The sequence below is a fragment of the Manis pentadactyla genome, chromosome 8 (genome assembly GCF_030020395.1).
Source record: "Manis pentadactyla isolate mManPen7 chromosome 8, mManPen7.hap1, whole genome shotgun sequence".
Classification (NCBI taxonomy): Eukaryota; Metazoa; Chordata; class Mammalia; order Pholidota; family Manidae; genus Manis; species Manis pentadactyla.
In genome coordinates, this window is record NC_080026.1 from 5,945,110 (window position 1) to 5,968,360 (window position 23,251).

At 40.2% G+C, this 23,251-nt stretch overlaps 1 protein-coding gene across 2 annotated transcripts in view; it reads right to left on the reverse strand.

Annotated features, from left to right (window-relative positions):
- CERS6 (ceramide synthase 6) overlaps positions 1 to 23,251 on the reverse strand; it is a 297,980-nt gene that overhangs the window by 193,613 nt on the left and 81,116 nt on the right. For both annotated transcript variants that reach the window (XM_036884024.2, XM_036884025.2), the window contains exon 3: positions 14,735 to 14,865. In XM_036884024.2, the coding sequence (XP_036739919.1) occupies positions 14,735 to 14,865 (131 nt within the window). The remainder of the gene's footprint in view (positions 1 to 14,734; positions 14,866 to 23,251) is intronic.

Sequence of the window (23,251 nt, forward strand, 5' to 3'; positions counted from 1 at the left end):
CTCCCCATGAAATGTAAACCATGTCCCAAGCACTTAGAGGACTGCCTGGCATACAGTAGGCACTCAAAATGAATGTGAGCAATACATGGAACAAAGACTTGTCAGACAATCTCTAAAAGGTGATTAGCCCTAAAATATGTGTCCATTCATTCTAGAAACATTTACTGGGCACAGTCTGAGATGCTGGCTATGCAAACAGGCACATGATGGGCTCTTTGCCCTAAAATGAGTTAAGAGAAAAAGAAGAATGAAAAAGTACAATGAACGCCTATTGCTATTATTGAAGGGGTACAATTTCCAAAAGAGGAAATTGTCAGTTCAATTGGGGAAAAAGAGAATGGGGGCCTGATGCCTCCTTCATGGCATAAGCAAGGCCACACAAGTTATAATGACCTATTTCCACTTCCACTGTCCACTAGACACTAAGCACAGTGCCTGGCAGAAATTCATCACTCAAGAAACATCCAGTGTTTGCTGGATGACAGTGAACCGAGTCTTGACAGATGAGCAGATAGTTGTCAAGCAGATTAGGCAGGAGAAAGAGCATCCTAGGCAGGGTGGCATCCAGGGAAAGGGGGGGTGACAACATGAGCAAAGGCCGGGGACACAAACAAGCATGGCACCTCCACCAGGCAGCACAAGCTCAAGAGGAATGGAGTTTTATAAAACCTCCTGAAATTCTTAGGAAAAGCAAAAACTTGTTCAAGAAATGACTCCACGCAGAGGAGTGATAATTACAGCGCTCCTACTAATGATCATTAGTATGACAACAGCTAACCTTTCTTAAAGCATCTGCCAAGTATGAGCTTTCTGTGTTGAGAACAGCTCGATAGCCCCATTTTACATGTGCGGTGCTCTTCTGACCCATGGGAAGGTCAAAAGGCTGAGTCTGAGCAAGTTAGTAAGCAGAAGGACAGGTGGGCAGAGCGGCACAGGGGGGCCACGCAGGCCCTGCTACGGTGCCTAAGGTATAAACCTGCTAGTTCTGCCGCGAGGCCCTTGCCCTGCAGTTCTAAACAAGCAAAGGCTGTGGCTTCAAATTGCATGCCATTTTAAAGGTCAGCAAGCCAGAGAACCGTGTTCTTACTCTGATTTCCAAGAAGCTTTTCCTTAAAGAAAAGAAGAAGAAATTTAAATTGTTTTATTTCCTCCAATAAAAACCATCACATCAAACCTGCAAAATAATTACCTCTTCAGGAATTTGGGGATTTAACAGAAATAAAGCACTGACAAAATGCATGTTGGTACTTGGGTACCCTAGGGTATTAAGCAAACGCAAAATGTTATTACTTGACTAGGTTGGGAAATTCAATTCATTTTGCCAGCCGCTAATACACAGAAATTCAAGTTGATTAAAAGTGAGTACATTTCTTGAGTTCTTCCTCTGTGTTAGGCATATCCTGAGTGCTCTATAGGAATTATTTTATTTAATTATTATCACAACTCTGCCAGGCTTTTAAGATTATTAGCCCTGTTTTGCAGATATGGAAACTAGGGTTTAGAAGGTGAGGTAAAGAAATACTGTCATTTATCCATTAAGGAAAGAGGTCCTAATTTGCCATGTAGCATCTGATACAGAGCCCAGCATATAGCAAATGCTCAAAAATGTTTACTGAACCACATGAGTAGTGGAACCCACAGACGTTCAGAAATAAGAACACTTACACCCATGAAGAAAAGAAGCTTTCAGATTTTAGTGCACCAGAGGTTTAGTGAGGATTCATGTAAACCCTTCATAATTCAAGATAAACTAGTATTTACTTCTGAATCAATCAAACTGAAATGATGCACATAGGTTCCCATCCTATTTCAGAATTAGAATCAGTAAGAAGTGAAATCAGTTGAAGTTGGACACATCTCCACAACTAAAATTAATAATGGGAGAGAAAATAGTAGATGAGATCTACCATCTCAATGAATAATTGCAGAAAAACAAAGAGTATTCTGTGAAAAGTACAGATAAAGAACAACTTGGGAGGAAACTGTGTACTTGGCAATTTCTTGAGATCTGTGTGGGCCTATCAACTACTGCTAAAGGTGCAGATTTAAATCCTTCCTACCTTATCTCACCAAACACAGCATGTACTACATTCCCCATACACTGAAAATGTCTTACTTGACTTCCATTTTCCTTCGAACAGTGTCCCAATCATCAAATTATTGACTTGGACTTGATAGAAACTGGAAAGCACTTCTACTATTTCAACCCCCTGCACCCTTCTCCTGTTGCTGCACCACCACCACCACCCGCCAAGTGCCCCATGCGCAGAGAAGAAAGGGAGACCTAAAAAAGAGATCAGTGATGGTTCTGGATGAAGGCTGTTTTCTGCAGGCAAGGAGAACCAAATAAGGTCCAGCTTAAGTAAGGACTCTGCATGCTCACTGACTCTCCTAGCACCAGAAAAATAATTAACACAGTGGGGCTCAATGCTATATGCTTTACTGTAGAATGTCCGGCAGACTGTCATTACAAGACGGTGACTTGTTATTCCATGGACATTACCAAATAATGTTCCTTTGAAAGATAAAAATTCCATAATAAAACACAATATATGATATACTTCAATACTAATTCTGTCCCCTAAATCCATCATAAAATGCATTCACAAGAAGCTCTCTCTACATGGACCAGTTCTTAAATTTGTCTATTCCAAATCTGGTTTGCTAGCCCATAATAAGATTACAGTTCGATGACTCAGACCCGTTCCTGGGAGAACTAGATATGCCGGTAGCTCTTTTCTAAGTTCTTGTGCCTTTTTTCCCTCCTAAACTCTGAGCACCAGAGAATAGCAATTTTGTCCTTTCTTCCTTTAAATACCCCAGCACCTAGTCCCTGCCACACATACACCCTCTGTAACTGGTGGGAAAACTAAAGTGAAATAAATCCTGTGGGTGCATGATTTAGGGACACTCTTGATTTCAAATAGGCACTTGTCCCCTCGAGCACACAGACATGCTCATGCTATCCGGACTTCATGCCCTAGTTTGTTTTGTTTTTTTAATGTTGGGCCTTAATGGCAGAGTGCTGAGTCACTGGCATACTGCCAGTTATTGAGGGTCCCATATCCTGACTGTTTCTGTTAAATATGACACAGTGATTATAGCCAAAAGTGAGGTGATCATTTAACTTGGTTTTCTTTCTTTTTACTTTGGCTGTTTAATTTTTGCATGTTTCTGGGGAAGGAGAGGAAGAAAAGGGGAGAGGTCATCATGCCAATTCTATGCACTGTATTTTATTCTTCAGAAGACAAGAGAAAGATGTGGAAGGTAGACAAGGAACACAGGAAGATGCCTGCCCAAAATCAGCTCTAGTCTAAATCTACCAGAGATTTATGTTCAATGAACTAGGGGTCTTTTTCCCGACAAAAAAAAATAAAGGAGTTCAAACTTAGTCATACCTTGGTGTGAGGTACTGATAATAAAAGCTAGTTCCATTCTTCAGTGAGCCAAGCACTTGGTAAATGTGGGATTTTTGTGAAAGTAGGTAAAGCGAGGCCATTTCAGAGCACAAGGTCAGAAGGCCCTGGACATGCAGAGAGAAGCGGGTGGGGAGAAACGCCCAGAGCCTTGGCCTGACAACGGGACCGCAGCCGCTTCTCAGCTTCCCCTCCTCCTCTCTCCCCTGGCCGAGGTGATCGCCCCTAAGACGTCAGCAGCGCCACCTCCCCCAGAAAGCTTTCCCCACCTCCTCCCATCCTTATCAGTCTTCCCTCGGACTATCTGAAAGACAGTAAACTTGGTTTCTTCCAATTAAGTTCAGTCCTCTGATCCCTAGAAGTTCGATCCAGTCCCTAATCCAGAGAGTTGACTCATTCCGTAGACATTTATTGGGGCCTTACAGAGCAGCACACATCCTGCTGAGCTGTGGGGATGAAAAGGTGAGTAGGACGGTCCACGCCGTCGAGGTGATGGACAGGTGGACAGCAGGGCGACGCGAGCAGTGGCAGTCACAGATCTCCAGGAGGCTTGTGGGAGTGACCAGAAGTGCCATCAGGCACCAGGGAGAAAGCACCGTTTCATCCACGTCTTTCACAGCTGGAGAGAGGAAGGTAAGAGAGGGGTTCCCTCTCCGGACTCGCTCTGAGTGTGGCGATGTATAAGGTTCCAGAGCTTTCTGTAACGCTGTGCAGTTGAAATAACACAACCCCCAGATTTAGGCAAACCCGAGTGCCACCCCCAGCTCTCTCTCTCAGAGCTGAGGGGCACTGGGTCAGTTACTTCACTTGCCTTTGCTTCAGTTTCTTCAGGAGGAAGAAGGCCTTTTATACTTAACATACTACAGAGGGCAGCTGTGAGGACTGACTTTAAGGCCCCATCGCAGGATCTGAAGAAACTTCAGTAAACATCTCTCCCCTCCTACCAGCATTAGGTGCCCATTGCATCTGTAAGACGACCTGTTGTTATATAACCACCAGAAGCAAGATGAAAATATGCAAATTTGTTGCATCTGTGGCTAAACCCAGGGAGTATGGGAGTTATTGGAACCCTGCAGAATTAAGTGGTGTGGACAAGGCTCACGCTAACTAACCCTGAATGCCAGGTCTGCCGCTGACCTGACCTTTGTATCATGATGTGCCACGTGTGAGATGCTGTACCAATCACCTCACTCACAATACATCCTCCTCAGGACAGTATGCACACAGCGGGGCCCTAAGGAGAGTATACAGCCCCCTGTCGTCTGGCTACTGCTATGAAACAGTATATAAGCAGAATAAAAAACACAGGCCAAATTTAAAGTGATTTTTCTAATTTACTTGAATTCTCTCAAATCATGACAGCCCTATAGGCACTGCTAGCAGCTCAACTTGCATTTAAAATGAAAGTAAGCGGGCTTACTTGCATTTAGTTGTTTCCAATCTCACCGAGGTCTTGTTATGAATTTAGATTTGGGAAGGCCTACAGATAAACCTCAAAGGCCTGCTTCCCCAAAAGTCACTTGGAATCTGCTCAAAGCTTCCCAAAGGGGACATGGCTGGGCCTCCTGTTGCTTTGTCTAAGTGCCTACCATCCCACCACCCCCGTCTTACACAGTCACCCCGATATTGTAGGTGCCCTAGTCAAACAGCAGGAGCCACGTATAATGTGCCAAAACTTTCAAGACTATTACAGTCAAATTAGTAACGGTTGAGGATTCTTTTAAGTCTCCTACTGCCCATTGCCAGGAATGTGGCCACCAGGAGGTAACCGAAGAAGGGCGAATAGCGAGGAAGAGGCAGAAGGCACCTGCCCCTAGCAGCGGGAGGTGGGAGGGCGGGAGGCAGGGAGAAAGACAGAGAAAGACAGGAGGAGAGGGCAAACTGGACTGCATTCCCAAGAGGAGGCAACAAAGGACACCCTTTTCAATAATCTAAAATGTGGCATATTAAGATACAAGACCCAGAAAACTCCACACGTGGGGCAATAAGGAAGAGGCCCTAGAAGGGAGTCACATCCCTTACGCTTACTACAGTTCTGGCTCCCTATCTAAGGTATCAAACAACTCTACTCAGACGCAGAGTCAACTGTCCCTGTGAGTCCCACAAGGTCAGAAATAGTTGCTTCCTCAATTTTGCAACCCCAGCAGAAAGGGCACCAGGCACTGAGAGATGTATAGTACATATACATGCCTTTAGTCCCCAGGATGACCCTGTGAATACGGATTATTTATCCTTTACAGGAGAGGCACCTAGGACCTGGCAAAGTTAAATGACTCACTAAGGATTACACGGCTTGGGCCAGGAACAAGGTACATTTGATTCCCACGCTCACCTCAGTTCAAGGTCAGCTGCCTCTGTAGCCCCTTCACCTGCACATAGGAGGGAACCAGTAAGTACTACATTTAACAGCAAACTTCCCTACCCATGTGCAGTGCTGGCCTCCTAGGTCTGATCAGGCTGTCCTGGCCCCGGGAGAGGCGGCTCACTTTGTTCCTTTCTCCCTCCTGGCAGAGGCACGCTGTGTCCTCCTCAGAACCACCTGCATGAATTTTAAGTCTCTGTGGCTCAAAGACATTCACTGTGTGTTCTGACATTTCTCATGCGGTGCTTCAAAAGCCTTGGCTTCTGGAGGCCCAGCAGGCACTGCTCCCTGCAGTTGGACACCTTTTCTCATCCCCTTCTGTCAGGGCGCGACGCAGCAGCAAGCCAGAGGCTCTGACGCTCTGAACTCAGACGGGTTTTGCATCTTTTTCTTGTGTGTCTGCAAAGCCCAAGCTCACAGCCCCATGGATCCACCTGGATTCTGCCTCCCTGGGGGTTCCCTGGAATAAAAGAGCTTCACTCTAAATTGGGAACCTGCTGACCTTGCATCTCCTTGGGTCTCTCCTCCCCAAACCACAAACACCAGTGCTGCCTCCGCTGGCCATGTGCCTACAGCTCCGTGGGGGCCACACAGCCAGTGCGTGGCTATGGGGGACTCGTAGCTCTCGGCTGCTGCTCTTGTGACACCAACTTGATGAATAACCGACAGTGTCATGGTATTGACATGACACTTCCTAACTTGTGTGCAAGACACCCTTCTAAACACTGTATATCCACTCACTCATCTAGTCTTCACAACAATCACTAGGCCCTTTTTACAAACAAGGAAACTGAAGTATAGGGTGGCCAAACCACTGTCCCCAATATCTCACAGATTTTACTGGAGAGAAGGCTCAAACTCAAACTGCCTGGCTGTAAGGCTCACGCCCCACACCACCGCCCACACCATCAGTCCTACCACAAGGCTAACTGTGAAACTGTGAATGTTCTCGAACATCATGGCGATGTTACATCAATTTCCTGTTTGCTTATCTGTGACTTCATCTGCCAGAAACACCAGGTGAACAGAGAAAATGACGCTGAGCTGGACGGGACAGCACAGGAACACACCAAACATACATATACCCACCCTCGCCTCCCAAACACCGCCGAGTTCCCTCAGTTATGAGACACACCCACCTGGTGCCGCTGCGTTCTCTCCAACTTCAGATCACCCTCCTTCCCCCACTTCATGGTAACTTAGGAGCTGTAACCCTTCTACCACTGCTATGGACTGAACCGTGTCCTCCCAGAGTTCTTACATTGAAGCCCGAACCCCCAGTGTGACTGTGTGTGAAAACAGGATCTTTAAGGAGGTAATTCAGGCTAAATGAGGTTACGAGAGTGGGGCCCCATTCCAATAGGACTGGTGTCCCCGTAAGAGGAGGAAGGGGCACCAGGCTAAGCACGCACAGAGCGGAGACCATGAGAGGACACAGGGAGAGAGCTGCCACGCACAGGCCAAGGAACAGGGCGTCAAAGCAGAACAGCCCGAGACCTTCATCTTGGACGTCCAGCCTCCGGAACCGAGAGACAGTAAGTTCCTGTTGTTAAGCCACCCAGTCTGCGGCATTCTGTTACGGCAGCCCTAAAGGACTAATCTACCAACACCAACTGACAAGCAAACTTCACATCTTTTCAAGGTCAAGTACCGTATTTATTATGGTATTGATGTATTTCTTAACCATTTAATGTGTATAAAACTGTGCTACTGTACTTACTAGATTCCTGTATTTTTTAATGCCACAGATGAAGTTTTTGAGTGTGGGCCCCTGGTCATTTTTCTCAAAAGCCCTGTGTTGTTCGGTTGTACTGTGAAATTATGCACAGAGTGGCAATTTTTAGGACTGCATATGTCACATTATAGCCCAACTGACTGTACTTCCACTCAGGGAATAATGACTTACAGTTTCTGACAGTAAAGCATAAAACATAATGTTTTCAGAGCCTTCTTCAGGCACTTGGATGATACAAGTTCTACAGAACATCTCAAGAGGGGCAGGCTCCAAGGTTAGATGTTCAGCACCCATGTGAATTTGTGTGGGTAGGTGTACAGAATACAACCCTGCATAAGTACTGAAAGGTAACATGTTTATTTCTGGGTGGTAAGCTTTGGAGTGCTTTTTTTCTCCAAATTTTATGAACATTATGTATGCATCTTTACATCCTCTACAATCCAAGTTGACTGTAATGATTTTCATGATTCTAAGTCAGAAATAAAAAACTTTTAAAATAGATTAAACAACAAAGAAACACGGGATATAGATTCAAAAAATACAGACAAGAAATACTCCAGAACATTAAGCCTTAATAAATTCAGCTATTCCCTTATACACTCTGTCCATTTCATCACCATCCAACCCCATGTTGAATAAAATTATTGGAATAATTATCTACAGAGGCTTAAGAAATTTAGGATTTTAAGAAAACAGACCACAGTACCTACAATGCAGCCAGCTTGACCAAAGTACGGCCTCTCTGATGTTTTCAGCAAAAACCTGCTTCCTTTCATCAGACAGTACACAGAAAAGAGACGCCTCACCACACGCCATCAAGGAATGTGAGAGGCTTCATCTGAATGGAAAACCTGAGGTCGCTAACCACAGATGGCAGGTGTGGAGTGAGAAGAGGAGGGAAGGCTTCAAAACTTAATCAAGGCACATGAGTAGACTGTCTATGGCCAAGTCATCAATCGTCAGAACTTCTGTAGGGAAACTGATACTGCGAGAGAAAACTAACGGCCTCAAAGAGCACCTGACTGCGCCTGATGAAACTGCCCGCGTCAAGGCACAGAGTCCCAGGAATATTACAGACGGGCGCTCTGATCACACAACTGTTCTGTGCTAATGCTTCTGCTCTAATGGCAACACTGGGCAATGGAAGACCGCCCTCAGTGCTGTATTCCCTTTTTTAAACTTAAAGCAACTGCTAATACTACCAGAATCCTAACTTCCTTAAAATCCTAAATTTCTTAAGCCTCTGTAGATAATTTTTCCAGTTTATTCATCATGGGGTTGGATGGTGATGAAATTTAGCCCAGCATGGCGGGATGACCAAGTCTGGCTTGCCATCTGTTTTGTTTCTGTCTTTGTTTTTTGTAGTCCATGAATTAAGAATAGTTTTTAAATTTTTAAATGGTTGAAAACAATTTTTTAAGGATAATGCTTCATGACACATCAGAATGATCAATTCAAATTCTACTACGCATAAGCACAGGTTTACTGGAACCTAGCCATGTGCATCTGCTTTCTGTGGCTGTGTTGAGCTACAACCAGGGATCGTCATTGTGACGAGGTTCATGTGGCTCTAAAATATTTACTGTCTGGCCATTGGCAGGAAAAATTTGCTGCCCCTGCTTCAAATGTAAAACTGACATTTTTTACAATAGTTTTTAATCAAACCACAAAATAGTCAAGAACAGTCTTGAACACCAAGATACTCACTGACTCAACCAAATTTGAACCAAAACTAGGCCTGGAACCATGTGCTTTGGATGACAGGAGCTGTTCATCAATCCAGGGACTGTTTTGCAATATGAGAAACAACCACCACATCACAACAACAACAAGACAACTCACCCCAGCACTTCCCACAAACTAAGAGGCTGTCCTCCAACTTTAGTTTTCTTTTCCAGACTCATGATCGCACAGACACATTGCCGATCATGTACTCTGGTACGGAAACACTGAAGATGCAGTTTTTCTAGACAATAATACTTTCTTATTCTCCCCTTCAAACACTGCATTAATCTTCAGGAGAGCTTTGTAGTAAGCTTTGTAAACGATGCTCATGTCATGATTGGATAACAAAAATAATCAAAACTCAGTCTTCTCTTTGGCAAAATTTTGTCCTCCCCCAAAGTGTGGAAGGTATAGAAGATTCTAAAACAGTTTAGAAAAACCAGTATGCAGTTGGTTTTCTGCAAACAGGTAGATGGAGCATGAAAACTTGAATATATGCACCACACAATTTCCTTAGATCAAAGACTGACCTAAAATAAGGGGATATGAGACTCAACTTGTTTCCTGTACAACCCTGTTTCCTTTTACCTCTTATGATTAGGTTCCACATTTTCACAGAGCTATTTTCTTTTTTTTTCTTTTTTTTTAACTGAAGTATCATTGATACACAATCTTACACTGGTTTCAAGTATACAACCCAGTGGATTGACAGTTACCCATATTATTAAATCCTTACCCCCACTAGTACAGTTACTATCTATCAACATAGGAAGATGTTACAGAATTGATGGTTATAGTCTCCATGCTATACTACTATCCCTTATTATGATATGGGATAGTATATTACATTATACTGAGACCAACTTAAACTATGATTAAGAATTTCTGTGCCCCTTTACCCCATTCCCCTCTCCCTACCCCACCCCCCCATGGTAACTGCCAGTCGCTTCTCAGTGTCTCTGGGGCTGCTTCACTGAGCTATTTTTACAGTTCCAAATAAAATCAGTGACTGAGATGATGGCATGAGAGCAACTGGTTAGGCCACTCATTTCTAACTGCTGAGTTATCCTTATTTCACTGGAATCACAAATTTAAAAAATCACAGGACTTTTTTGCAGAAATGTGGTTACAATTTCAAAAAATTCCCAGATTTTGGTCAGTCTGCTGTCACTGAAAGAAGCATCCTAATAATGGCAGCATTTGGGGGTAGTTTTAATCAGCATCAACTCTAAAACGGAATTCCTACAGAAGGGACAAACTGGGCCCTCATCTTACGACAAGGCCCCAGAGGGAGCAAACTGCAATCCAAAAAAATCTGCCAAGTGTGCAAATTCCTTTCCCTATGTTTTCAGGTTATCACATGGAAGATTTATCTGTGCAGTTGACTGCGGACTGCTTAAATGAAAGCCATGTATCATATTTGCTCCCAAATGTGTGCTATTAAACATACTGTACAATATTCTAAAAATAGCGAGCGTATATAAAGCACAAATGCGAGGGAAGCCATTTACTCTGAAAACATTTCTGTCCCCTCATGTTTCATCCTGCAGATTTTTTTTTTTTTGCAGATAATACTGCTTTTTATACTATCCTGATGTAACTGTTGGTGGAGGAGGCGAAGCCTTTGACAGCCTCCAAGCATGATGTCCCAACGAAACGGCTCCCAGTAGGAACCAGTCCCTTCTAAAATATCTCAAATGGTATCTCACTTTTATAAATTCTCCACTCCCTCTTGAAAAATGTCTATTTCAGTTGCCAATAAGGATTTAAATGCTCCTGGAAGAAATAGTCATCAAAACCAACACAGCTGTGAATGACTGGTAGCAAGCATGAAGAAAAAGCTATACATCACAGCAATGTTTCAACACATTACTTGTTGAACCTCTTCCTCTCAGTCCGTCTGCATTAAACGGCTGTGCCAAAATACGGACATGCCCACAGATGGCCACAAGCACTGTTGGCACACACATTGGTGCTATTCTACACTGCTGAAAGATGAGATGCAATTCCCCTGCAGGGATTCTGTATTTTCTAAAACAGAAATTTATATTACAGAAAACTATAGAATCTTTATTTAAGGAGTCCTAGTGCCCAATTTATGGTCTCTTGCTTTCTAATTTGATTTTTAGTATTTCTGAACCACAATCACCTCTTTTCAGAGATTAGTGCAACTTACCCAGGGATGTGTGCAATAAGTCTCAGGGCATTTCTTTCAAGGTGTGCACATCACACCCTACCTGGGTCACCGCACTGAATCAAATATGCTGGTCTGGGTACGTATATTTTGAAGAGTGCATCCCTGGTTAAGAGCAATTATTCCAGATCATTTTTTATATTGATGAGCACATCATGACATTTGCATGTACATACACAGACCAAGATAATTCTGCTTTATTCCCTATGGTATTAATATGTTCTCCTTTGGTATCCCTTTCTTCCCTCTGAATTTCTTTCTTTAAAACTGTCTTTGGGATTTTCCATAGTTTGGTAATTTTCCTAGAAAAATTTAGGTTAAATAAATCTATATTAAGTACTTATCATTTCAGGAGGCACAGTTTGAACTTAGACCAGCAAATCCTACCCAAACAATGCCATTTTAACAAATAGCCACTTAACAAATATTTATGCAACAGTCTATATATTGTGGTAAAGGCTGAGACGAATGTAAGAAAACCAAGATGTGGTCTTTGCGTCCTCAAGGAGCACATATAAAAATTTTGGGTGAAAATATACAGACCAGTTAAGAAAAGTTAAATAACCACATATGGAAAGCATGTGATTCAGGATTAAATTACTAGTACTTATAACGAGAGCGCCAAGAATTCTGAAAAAGTAGTCCTTACTCCAGATCCAACAATCATCCCACATTTCCAAAGGGGCCTGGGATTTGAAGAACGGGTAAGGGATAAATGGGCAGGGCAGAAGAATACAGGTGTTCCATGCCTGGAACACAGCAGGAACCAAGGCAGGGGTGAACAAGGTATGGAGCGTGTAAGCGCAGCCCTCTGGGAGGAAGGAGTCACTTGGGTGACTGACACCGCACAGGTGAAGGCTGGACCAGCTAACAGGCTATGGAGCCTGATACTTATCCTGTAGTTGCAGAAACATCATCAAGGTTTTAAAACAACAAATATGGAGACAGTGGGACTTTAAGAAATGTTTTGATTTTTGTAGAAAACAAAATAACTTTGAGTATGAGAGCAATTAGGATCTGGGCCATAACAAGGGCTTTGCAAAGAACTAATGGAATTCAGGGATGGATTGGTCTGAGTTTCCAGCCGTTAAAAGAACACAGGCATATAAACAACTAGAAAAAAAGGAAGTTAGCGGTAGGAGCTAATCAGAGTTGCCAGTTGGAGATAACAGAATGATGCTTCAGAAAACCTCTGCGTGGGACACTGGCTTCAGAGGAAGTTGGTGAGAGGAAATAAATTCTACAGAGGGTGGAAGGTGGAATGAAGAAGATAAGAGGTTAAAGCCTGAATATGGAGAAGAAGCCCATTAAGGTAAATGGGAAAATGCAGAATAAGTAATGCAAACAAAAGCCCTTAGGAAGACAGGAGATTGTGATGGCGATCCAGAAGCCAAGCAGGAACAGCTTCAAAACAGAGTTCACCAACTCAATCTTCTGCACCAGAGAGGTCAAAGGCCACCAGGATGGACTCTGCTGGTCCCAGCCACCCACTGTGTGCCTTAACTCACAGCTAATCTTTCTCCTTTACTCTTTAATTACTGACGGTCTGTACCAACTGGTTAACACACCTATTTGTTTATTTTTTATTATCTATCACTGACCTACATATACTCCTCTCTCCTTGACACTATTGTAAGAAGCTTCCTGAGGGAAGAGATCATAACTGATACTGTGTTTTCCCCTGAATTGTGCCTTCATGTTGCCATGCCTCTAGCAATCATTTAGAAATATTTTTAACTGATTATGACTATGCAAATGAAGCCTAGCTGAATTTAGGGAGAAGACACAGATACCGGTACTGTGTGGAGCCTTGCTATTCAAAATACAGCCACGGACAAGGGGCATCACCTCGGAACTTGTTAAAAATGCAAACTCGACTGCCATGCCAGACCAAATGAACCAGAATGCTCATTTTACTAAGATTCAGGTGACTGATTCCTATGCCTACTGGAATAGAAACTGGTGGAAAATATAGAAATGTGGTCTAATACAAGAAGGAGTAGAACTGAGTTTCCAAAGAAGTTAGTTGGAAGAGGTGAGGATGGCACGAGTTTCAGCATGGGGGCCATGCGTGAGACCCAGCTTCACCCCCACCCAGACCCACGGCTCAGGGAAGGAGCCCAGGGCCTCTGCGGATGTGGCAAGGCCAGGCCAGGAAGCAATTCCTGCTTTCGATCAGGAGCCCAGAGGCATAAATCCTTCTTCCATAAACTGCCACTAGGTTCACTCCAAGGAAGGGCTTTGCAAAGTCTATCTACTAGGCTGCTTTCCCAGGTTTTACAAATGTTCTGACCTCCTAAAGTACTGTTTATACTCCCCTATTTATCCAGCCCTAGGAATTTATGTTATCATACTGCCTCTTATTCATTGCTCCTATAACATTAGGTTTTCCTCTAAACTTTAGATTGCAATTAATTGCTAAAATACTTTTTTTTGGAATAATTGGAAGCTAAACCTGAAAAAGCAACTTTAGCCCCAAATAGAAAGAGCCTGACCCAAAAGCAACCACACTGACAGCACCACTGTTTACATGCCCAGGTGTCATGGAGAAGCCCCCAAAGAACTGTTGGGCAAAGTATAGTCACAGCCCAGAGGATGGAGCCCTAACAGAATGAGGAGTGTCCAGCCGAAACCTTTCTCTTTGGGGGGATGTGTTTGATGCTTCAGTATTTCTCTAACTTCCCTGTAGGCAACTGTATTGAGTCTCATTCCTCCAAAATATTATTGTGTTAGAAGAGTTCTTGCTGTGTCTTTTATTACTCTTTAACAGCTTTACTGGTAAACAGTTTACACACCATAGAAGTGCACACATTTCTGAAATGGAAGAGACTTTTACTCCATTCCACCACCTTCAAGCAATTTATTCAACTCACACAGAAATATAATACAGCCATTTCTTAAATCTCCAAAAATAGAGGACATCATCATGACCTTCTGATAATATGTCCTAGTATCTCAGCTTTTATCAGTGGAAAGAACCTCTATTAAAATTCAAACTCTGAAAGTAATAACTTTGAGTGATATTATTTCAAACGTGGCTGATTGAAAATACCATTGTAGACAGAATCTGCCCACTTTGAAGGGACTGCATCAGGAAGCGAACTTCATTTACAGCACCCCCAAGTGGAAAACACAAATTCTTACAAACTGCTATCCCCCAATTTTTCATGGACTATTTTTCTGCCAAAGGGCATGCTTTTTTAGGGGCTGCTGGAGCCTGCACCATGCCTTTATTTTTTCACTTCATGGATGTATGAATAGTAAAGCAGGTTTTTCTTTCAAAAAGAAAAACAAAAACTCACATGCTCTCACAAAACCGTGTTAGGGTGCTCGGCTTCTCCTGGTTACGTCTCTGCCGAAACCAGCGTTGAATGCTGCGAACGTTCCAGTCCAGCTGCTTGGAGAGGCCTTCCAATCTTTTTTCATCAGGATGCTATGAAACAAGGTGCCAGAAAAATCATTTTCATCTTCACCATAAGCAGACATGTTCCTGTCTATACCTGATTTTTTTTTCCTATATTTACTATCTGCTACTGAGGTTTTGATGTTTGCCATGGAGGACTGAGGGCTTCCATTAGCATCCTGACCATAAATAACCACTTAGGACAAGAAAAGTTATTCATTACGAAATACTGAAAAATATGAATCTTGCACTTCTGGTCTGCAACAAAGATTCGACTGATTCCGTCAAAGATACCTGGCTGAGTCAGCTCCATTGACCTTCAGGGAAAGGAGTTAGGGAAGGTGAATTTGCAAAGAAGCATCATTCAATATTTCACTTTCTCAAGAAAAATGCTCCACCCAGTGATCACGTATCAGCATAATGTAGGGCAGACAAAAAGCATGAAGTAATCAGAAAATACCTCACTTTAGCCTAAGATACCCCTTCCACTACCAGGTGCATTTTCTCTTTTTTCCCCCTTCTTGCAGACCTCTCCGCTGTTCTTCACATGATTCCTCTCTAGTCCTTCTCTTGGCCACTCCTTTCGACCAGACCCCAGCAAACCTTTTACAGTTATGCACTACCTGAGGACCCAAACTTGGCGAAATGAAAAGAGGTCCTATTTTTTTTTTCCTCGATAATTATTTTTTATTGAAGGGTAGTTGACACACAGTATTACATTAGTTTCAGGTGTACAACACAGTGATTCAACATTTATATACATGATAATTCTAGGTACCAGCTATCACCATACCAAGTTGTTACAATATTTTGACTATATTCCTCATGCTATACATTACATCCCGGTTACTTATTTATTTTACAATTGGAAGTGTGTTTATATATATATATATATATATATAAATTTTTTTTTTTTTGTGAGGGCATCTCTCATATTTATTGATCAAATGGTTGTTAACAACAGTAAAATTCTGTATAGGGGGGTCAATACTCAATGCACAATCATTAATCCACCCCAAGCCTAATTTTCATCACTCTCCAATCTTCTGATGCATAACGAACAAGTTCTTACATGGAGTACAAATTCTTACATAGTGAATAAGTTACATGGTGAACATTACAAGGGCAGTCATCACAGAAGCTTTCGGTTTTGTTCATGCATTATGAACTATAAACAGTCAGTTTAAATATGAATATTCATTTGATTTTTATACTTGATTTATATGTGGATACCACATTTCTCTATTATTATTATTTTTAATAAAATGCTGAAGTGGTAGGTAGATACGAGATAAAGGTAGAAAACAGAGTTTAGTGTTGTAAGAGAGCAAATGTAGATGATCAGGTGTGTGCCTGTAGACTATGTGTTAATCCAAGCTAGACAAGGGCAATAAAACATCCACGTATGCAGAAGATTTCTCTCAGAACATGGGGGGTGAGGTTCTAAGCCTCACCTCTGTTGATCCCCAATTTCTCACCTGATGACCCCCCTGCGACTGTGCCTGTCTTAGGTTGTTCCTCCCTTGAGGAATCTTACCCGTCTCTGGCTAACCAGTCATCTTCCGGGGCCATACAGGGAAATGTGAAGTTGGTAAGTGAGAGAGAAGCCTTATTGTTTGAAAAGGTTAGCTTTTTACTTCTTTGCATATTTATGCCCTGTGGCTTCTATGCCCAGCATTTGTCTTGAGGTATCTTTACCACTTGGAAGAATTATGATACTCGGTAAATTCGACATGTGGCATGAATTCTATTTAAGGGTTGTAATTAAGTAGGAAGAAGAAAAGCTATAGAAGTAGCAGGCGGAAGAAAACCTGGGAAGATTGATTATTTCTTTGACATATCTTCTTGTAGAGTAACTTCAGCATGTATAGGTTTTAAACTACTAATTAAATTGCGCACACACATTAACATAATAGGAGTATAGTTACATAACCAAAGCATACCTGTAATTACCAGCCATCTCCAGTGAAACCAAGAAACCAGTTAGGCACCTTAGGCATTTGTGAAAACTTATCTATGATATGGTGGATATTGTCCAACTGAACTTGAACAGTCTGAGAGAATTCAGATAAATTAAAACAACCCATTCCTGGGGAATGTTCACATCCCTTATGTTCTTTTAACAGTAAATAGTCTATGGTTGTAAGATTTTGGAGTGCTACAATTTGCACTTCTCCTAATTCTTGGTTGAGTTCCGACAGTATAGATCCAGTCAAATTTGTTGTTTTACTGTATGCACAGGCCAGCTTAGATATCTCCTTCCTCATTCCCATGGCAAGTCCAGGAACTGGTGGGATGAGTGCATCTACACCTGTGGCAGTGCGTGGAGAAAAGAGGTCCTATTTATGTTTGCCATATGATGATATTATTCTGTCTCACTCATTTCTGTAACTTTAGGAGATGACAGAGAAGTTCATATCCTCACCTCAATTCCTCTGTGAGCCTCAGTTTCCTCACCTGCTGTTAAAGAAAAGGGTTATTTATCCACCTAGATGCAACCGTGCTGAGGACCAAATGGAAAAATGCATGTCAAACTCCACAGAGTTCATTCTCCCCTTTTCTCCCCTCCCCTCTTCCATGTCCCACAGAGCGTCCTCCCAAGTGCGTCAGGGCAGCCGCCCCACAATACCACCAAGCCGAGCCAGTCCTCCACTTTCATTCATCGTGCCTTTGCCTTAATATTAACAAGATGTAAACAATCAGAAGAAACAACCAAAAACGGGCTGGAGGGAGGCAGGCCAGCCAGCTTGCAAGCTGTAAGAGTGGCATGTTCACACGGAACCTTTACAAAGCATGGAGCAACCCAGGGTGTCGGGCACAAAGGAAACACAACAGAAGGCTTTAGAGTCAGGCCTGAGTTATAAAATGTGCTGAGCTTGTATCTGTGAAGTCATTTGCCAACTTTCATTGAGCCGTGTACGTTAACGTGGTTTTTTCTTGCAGTCGTGATACCATCTACATTCTCCTCCTGTGTCTTTCTTAATTGAAAAATAAAGGAGAGAGAAACTTCCCAGCCTACAGTATGCCCTGGCTATACCATTTTAAATTTTAATTTCAATTTATTGTCTAAGATTATGGAATTAGTAAAACATTCACATGGTTCACAAATTAAAAACTACCCCAGCCTCACCTCCCCACGTTGCTCCCACTCTCTCAGTTGCCAATAAGGACGCTCCCCATCCTATCAGGTACCCAGTTATCAATCTGCTTCTTTCCAGAGTCAATTTACACAAGTATAAGCAAACTTGAATATGGATTCTTCTATCCGCCTTGGCAAACGAATGGCTGCGTACTACACATGTCATTGTGGACTTGAAGGTTCTTCACGCTTCACTACATCTTGGAATATTTCCCTATCAAAATATAAAGAATGGCCTCTTTTTGTAAAACTGTCAGGATATGTCATAATTTATTGATCCATTCTCCTATTAATGGACATTCAGGCAGCTTTCAAGCTTCTACTACTATGAACAATGCTGCACTAACCTGTCATGCTCATTTTACACAGGCACATATACAGGGACAAATTCCTGGAAATGAATGTTGGAGATCAAAGGGTCTATGCACTTATTTAGATATTGAAAAATTACCCTCACTAATGTTTTTCCCAATTTATATTCTTACATGCAAGCATCTTTGTTTCCCAAAGCTTGTCAACAGAGTATGTTATCAGACCTTTCCATTTTTTTTCAGTCTTAATCATAAAAACAGTATCTCTATTTTTGTAGTATAGTATAGCCTATTTTTAACTTTATTTTTATAAGGAAAGTATCTTTTCATGTGCTTTAAAAAACATCTGTATTTCCTTTTCTTGAAGTCATTTCACATCTACTTTATATCCCACCTTTTTCTTGATTTGTAGGTATTTTATTTATTTATTTGCAGAATTCCTTCACTTATTAGGGTGATTAAACCTGTGTCAGTATCACAGGGTGTATACTTTGTACTAAAGTGTCGTTTGTGGTTTAGAATTAGTTTATGGTGTTTTTTACTTACAGAAGATTTTTTAGAACATATTTGAATTTATCAATCTTTTCTGTTACAGCTTCTGAATTTGGGGTCCTAATTAGAAATGCCTTGTCTACTCTAAATGGTTAGGAAATTCTTTTACATTTGCAGTTTTAATTCTAATACACTTAACCTTTTTGATTTTCACACTCAATCTTTAGTGCATTGGGACTATATCTTGGTATACAGTGGAAGTATGAATCTAATTTGCTTTCTTTCCAAGTGGTGGTCCAGATAGCCCAATGCCATCATTCACTTTTCCCCATGAGAAATTGAAGCTACTCTTCCACTATTCTATTACTTATGTGCCAGTATGTACAGTTAAGTTACTCAGAAACCCTTACTTGTATTTCTACATGAACTTTAGAATTAACTTGTCTAGTTTCAAAATAAACAAAGGGTCAAACAAGTAAACCTATTTGTACTTTTAATGACATACCAAATTCCTACGTTAATGTCGAATTTACATCTTTCTTGTCTTTGTCTTCTGTCCTTCAACAGCATTTGAAAATTTTCCTTCCATACCTTGCACATCCTTGTTACATTTATTCCTAGGGATATTATCTTTTTTGGTTTCTCTTGTAAATAAGGAATTTTCTTATATCTTCTAACTGCTTACTGTTTGCATATATATGGTTACTATTTAGTACTAACACTTCATATTGTTTAGTGTAGTTTTTTACTTGATTTCTTTAATTTTCCAGATACACAGTCATATAAAAGCATATTACTGGATTGTAAGCTCTATAAACAGAAAAATTTTAGTTTCTTTTTTTCACCAGTACCTAGAATACAGCAGGAACACAGTAAGTACTTCTGAATGAATGAATAAATCTTAATAAAGTACTAGCTGTACCTCCTTTTTAATTTTTATGCCTTCATTTTCTCTCTCCTATCTATTTGCTAATTCAATATAAAACTTACCACAATGTAGACCAGTGCTTATAAGCATTCCTATCTGTTCCAGACTTCAGTGGGAATACTGCTATGTTTCTTATGAAGCAAGAGGCCAGATTTGGGGCTAATATGCAAATGTATTTTACCATGTCAAGGAAACCACCTTTACCTAGTTAATTTTATTTTAATTAAAATGATGTTAGAGTTCAGCATCCATGGAGATGATCATGTACTCAGATCAGTTAATATGATGGATTACATAAGTAGATGTTTTTAAACCACTACACACTGGGATGGCCTTGCATTCCTAGAATAAATCCTGTTCAGTCATGATGAGTAATTCTTTTAATGTGCTGCTAAGTTCTGTTTGCTAACTTTTTATTCAGGATTTTTTATCAATATTAGTAAGTTCAACTGGTCTCTAGTTATATTTTTTGGTGAAATCTTTATCTGATTTTAATATTTATATTTCATTGCTACATAAAAAGATAATCTGCATGATTTTCTTAGCTTTCTATGCTTTTGTATACTTCAAAATAGTGCCGGAATTATCTGCTCTTTAAGAGTGCTAGGATTTTCTCATGAGAGAGACTGAGCCTGGTACTTTGCTGATTAGCCCTTTGATTTTGAGCTTTATATATATACATACATAACTGGTAAATTATATTTTTCCACAATAATTTCCATTATATCCAATTTTTTAATATATTTGCCATATTAATATAAATGTCCTTTTAATTTTCCTCATTTTTGTGATGATTATTATGTTGTAAATTTGTGTGCTTCTTTTTCTTGAGTGAGTTAGCTGACTTTCAGTAATAAAAAATTAAACAGATGACGCACTTTCAGACTAATTTTCAATTCTGTAGTTTTGCTGATTCAATTTCTTCATTCATCTTTATTAATTCCTTCCTTGTGCTTCCCTTCATTTATTTTGTTGTTCTTTTTCTAATGTTTAAGTAAGTGGTTAACTGTTCTTTTATATGCATATGAGTTCTCACCTGAGCATTGCTTTGGCATGTACTACATACAAAGCTTTCGTATCACAATTCCTAAATATTCTGATATTTTGTTTTTTACTCAAGTTGATTAAGAAAGCAAGAGGCTGTTTTCTGATTTCTGGTATTATTAAATTGTGCCTATCTTTGAAATTGATTACAGATTTGTATATAATAAATGTCACTTTTATAAATATTTTAACAGGCAAACACAAAAAGAAAATATAGACTCTACATTCAGAATACAGAGTTCTCAATGTACCCTTCTGATCTTCCTAATTAATTATGATTCTTAGAATTTCTATCTTGTTTTATATTTTGTTCATTTGATCTGTCATGATGCTGAGTTATATTGAAATTTCTTACGATTAAATTATTTCTTCTTTCACTCCTTTTTATGGGTATATGGATACATTGATAGTCAATAATTATCTATTCAGAACTATTTTATCTTCATTGTGAATTGCATCCTTGGCACTAAAAAGCCAATTATTCATTTCACATAATCTTTTCTGGCTTCAATTCCAATTATATATAAAAATAGAAACCCTACTCATTTTGAAACAATATATTCTTATTTTGAAATAATATATTTGAAATTTATATTCTTATTTACTCATATTCTTATTTTCAAAATTTGTAATTACTTTATCTGAAGGTGTCTCTTACAAGCTATGTGACCCAAACCCAAATTATTTATTTTTAGATGAGTCAAACCCATGTACATGTGTTCATATAATCGATGTTTGTTTATAGTTCCCTCACATTAATTATGTTATGCTTTCTGTCTGGTTGGTTTTTTTTAATTTTAATATAACAAATATGGTCTGTTTTATTTTCCCTTTTTGTGGGTAATTTTTGTTCTAGTGGTTAGCCATATAATCATAATACTCTATTCATTCTCAGTTAATAATAATTCCATTATGATCCATATTTAAAACTTGCATATTTCCTCCGCCTTTCCCACCCAATATTAGCTAGTAATTTTATTTCTCTTACAGTTTATTCTTGTATTGTTAAACAAGCTTGTACTTCCATTACTAGATTTGGCTGCTTAAACTGATATTCTTTGATTCCCAGGTAGTAGAGGTTATTACGCACTTCGTGAATTTATACTACCTCCCCCCTTCCTTCCCCTCTCCCCCCAACCCCGAATTATTGTTAGTTGTGTCACTTCTACACTGTGAGGGCATAAAATATTCACATTCTGTTCTGTTATCCTAATTCTCACATTTCTTTCTATCTTAGCTCCAGAACTGAATGTATTCAAAACTCACCAACATTCCCAGTAATCTCTTTGTCACCTAGAATTACTATAGTTTCTTCAAAAAGGACTCATGGGAACAATTCCCCCGAATTTTGGCATGTTCAAACCTGTTTGTCCTTATCCTCTACACGGTAAAAACGATTTGCCTAAATATAAAATTCTGAGCTCTCATTTTCCTTGAAAATATTAGAAATGAGGTTCTCTGAATGCTGCTACAGAGAAGACTAAAGTGATGTTGATATTTTTCCCTAAATAAGTGATTTGATTTTTTTGCTTGGCTGCTCAAAGACTTATTTCTTTTATTATTCAATTCTAGCAATTTTAATAATGTAAGTATTCATGTCAATTTTTACTACATTTTTATTAACACATTAAAATAGATCTCCATTTATTTTAGGAAAATTTTCTTGTATTTTATCTTTCAATATTTTTTCTATTTTGCTTTTCCTTAAAGGATTCCAATTATGCAGACACTGGATCTGCTTGGTCTCTATACCTAATTATTTTTAGCTCTTTTTTGTTTCATTTAACTCAGTTTCAATATTTCCACCTCCCATGTTCTCTGCTGAGTTGTCTGCAGTCTCTGGTGTTTTCCTGTGTTCTTTCTGATTTTGTATTCATTTCTGTGATAGTTCTAGTACTTTCTTCCTGAACCTACCAACTCACACTGCATCTCTCTATTGACCAACAATTTCTTTTCTTTAGCTCTTATATTTCTTTTTTTATGGTCTTTCTTCATAGAGTTATTGTTTTGTTTTGTTTTTAATTTATGGTAAAAACATTTGATCACAATTTTCATTTGCCCTGTGACGTCATCTTTCTAGTGACAACTTTTGTGAATGAGCGTGCTATACATCCTTTTTCCTTTATTTGATGCTGTGTGTGTTTCTTCTTTGTTACTCATCATAGAGTTGAGTTGGATTTTCTTGACCAGCTCCTGGTATGTGGGGAGCAGGGAGGGTACTCTCACAGCTTCACTGTGACTCAGACTGCCTCCTGAAAATGTGCCATTCATTTGGTTTTCTGTGTACCCCTTCCACTTCTGTGCCTTGAACTGAGTCTAGGAGGACTCCTGCCAGACTTGCTCATCAGTCCTGTACCTGGTGCTGAAAACCCTGGATAGAGCTTTTCTCCCCCTCACCTGCAGGAGCAGTCTTTTTTTGCTGGCTTTGCTGAAATCCATCATTGGGCCCTCTATCTGTACTTCATGCTTTTCACTTCCCACTGTTTTGGCTTCTGTCCAACC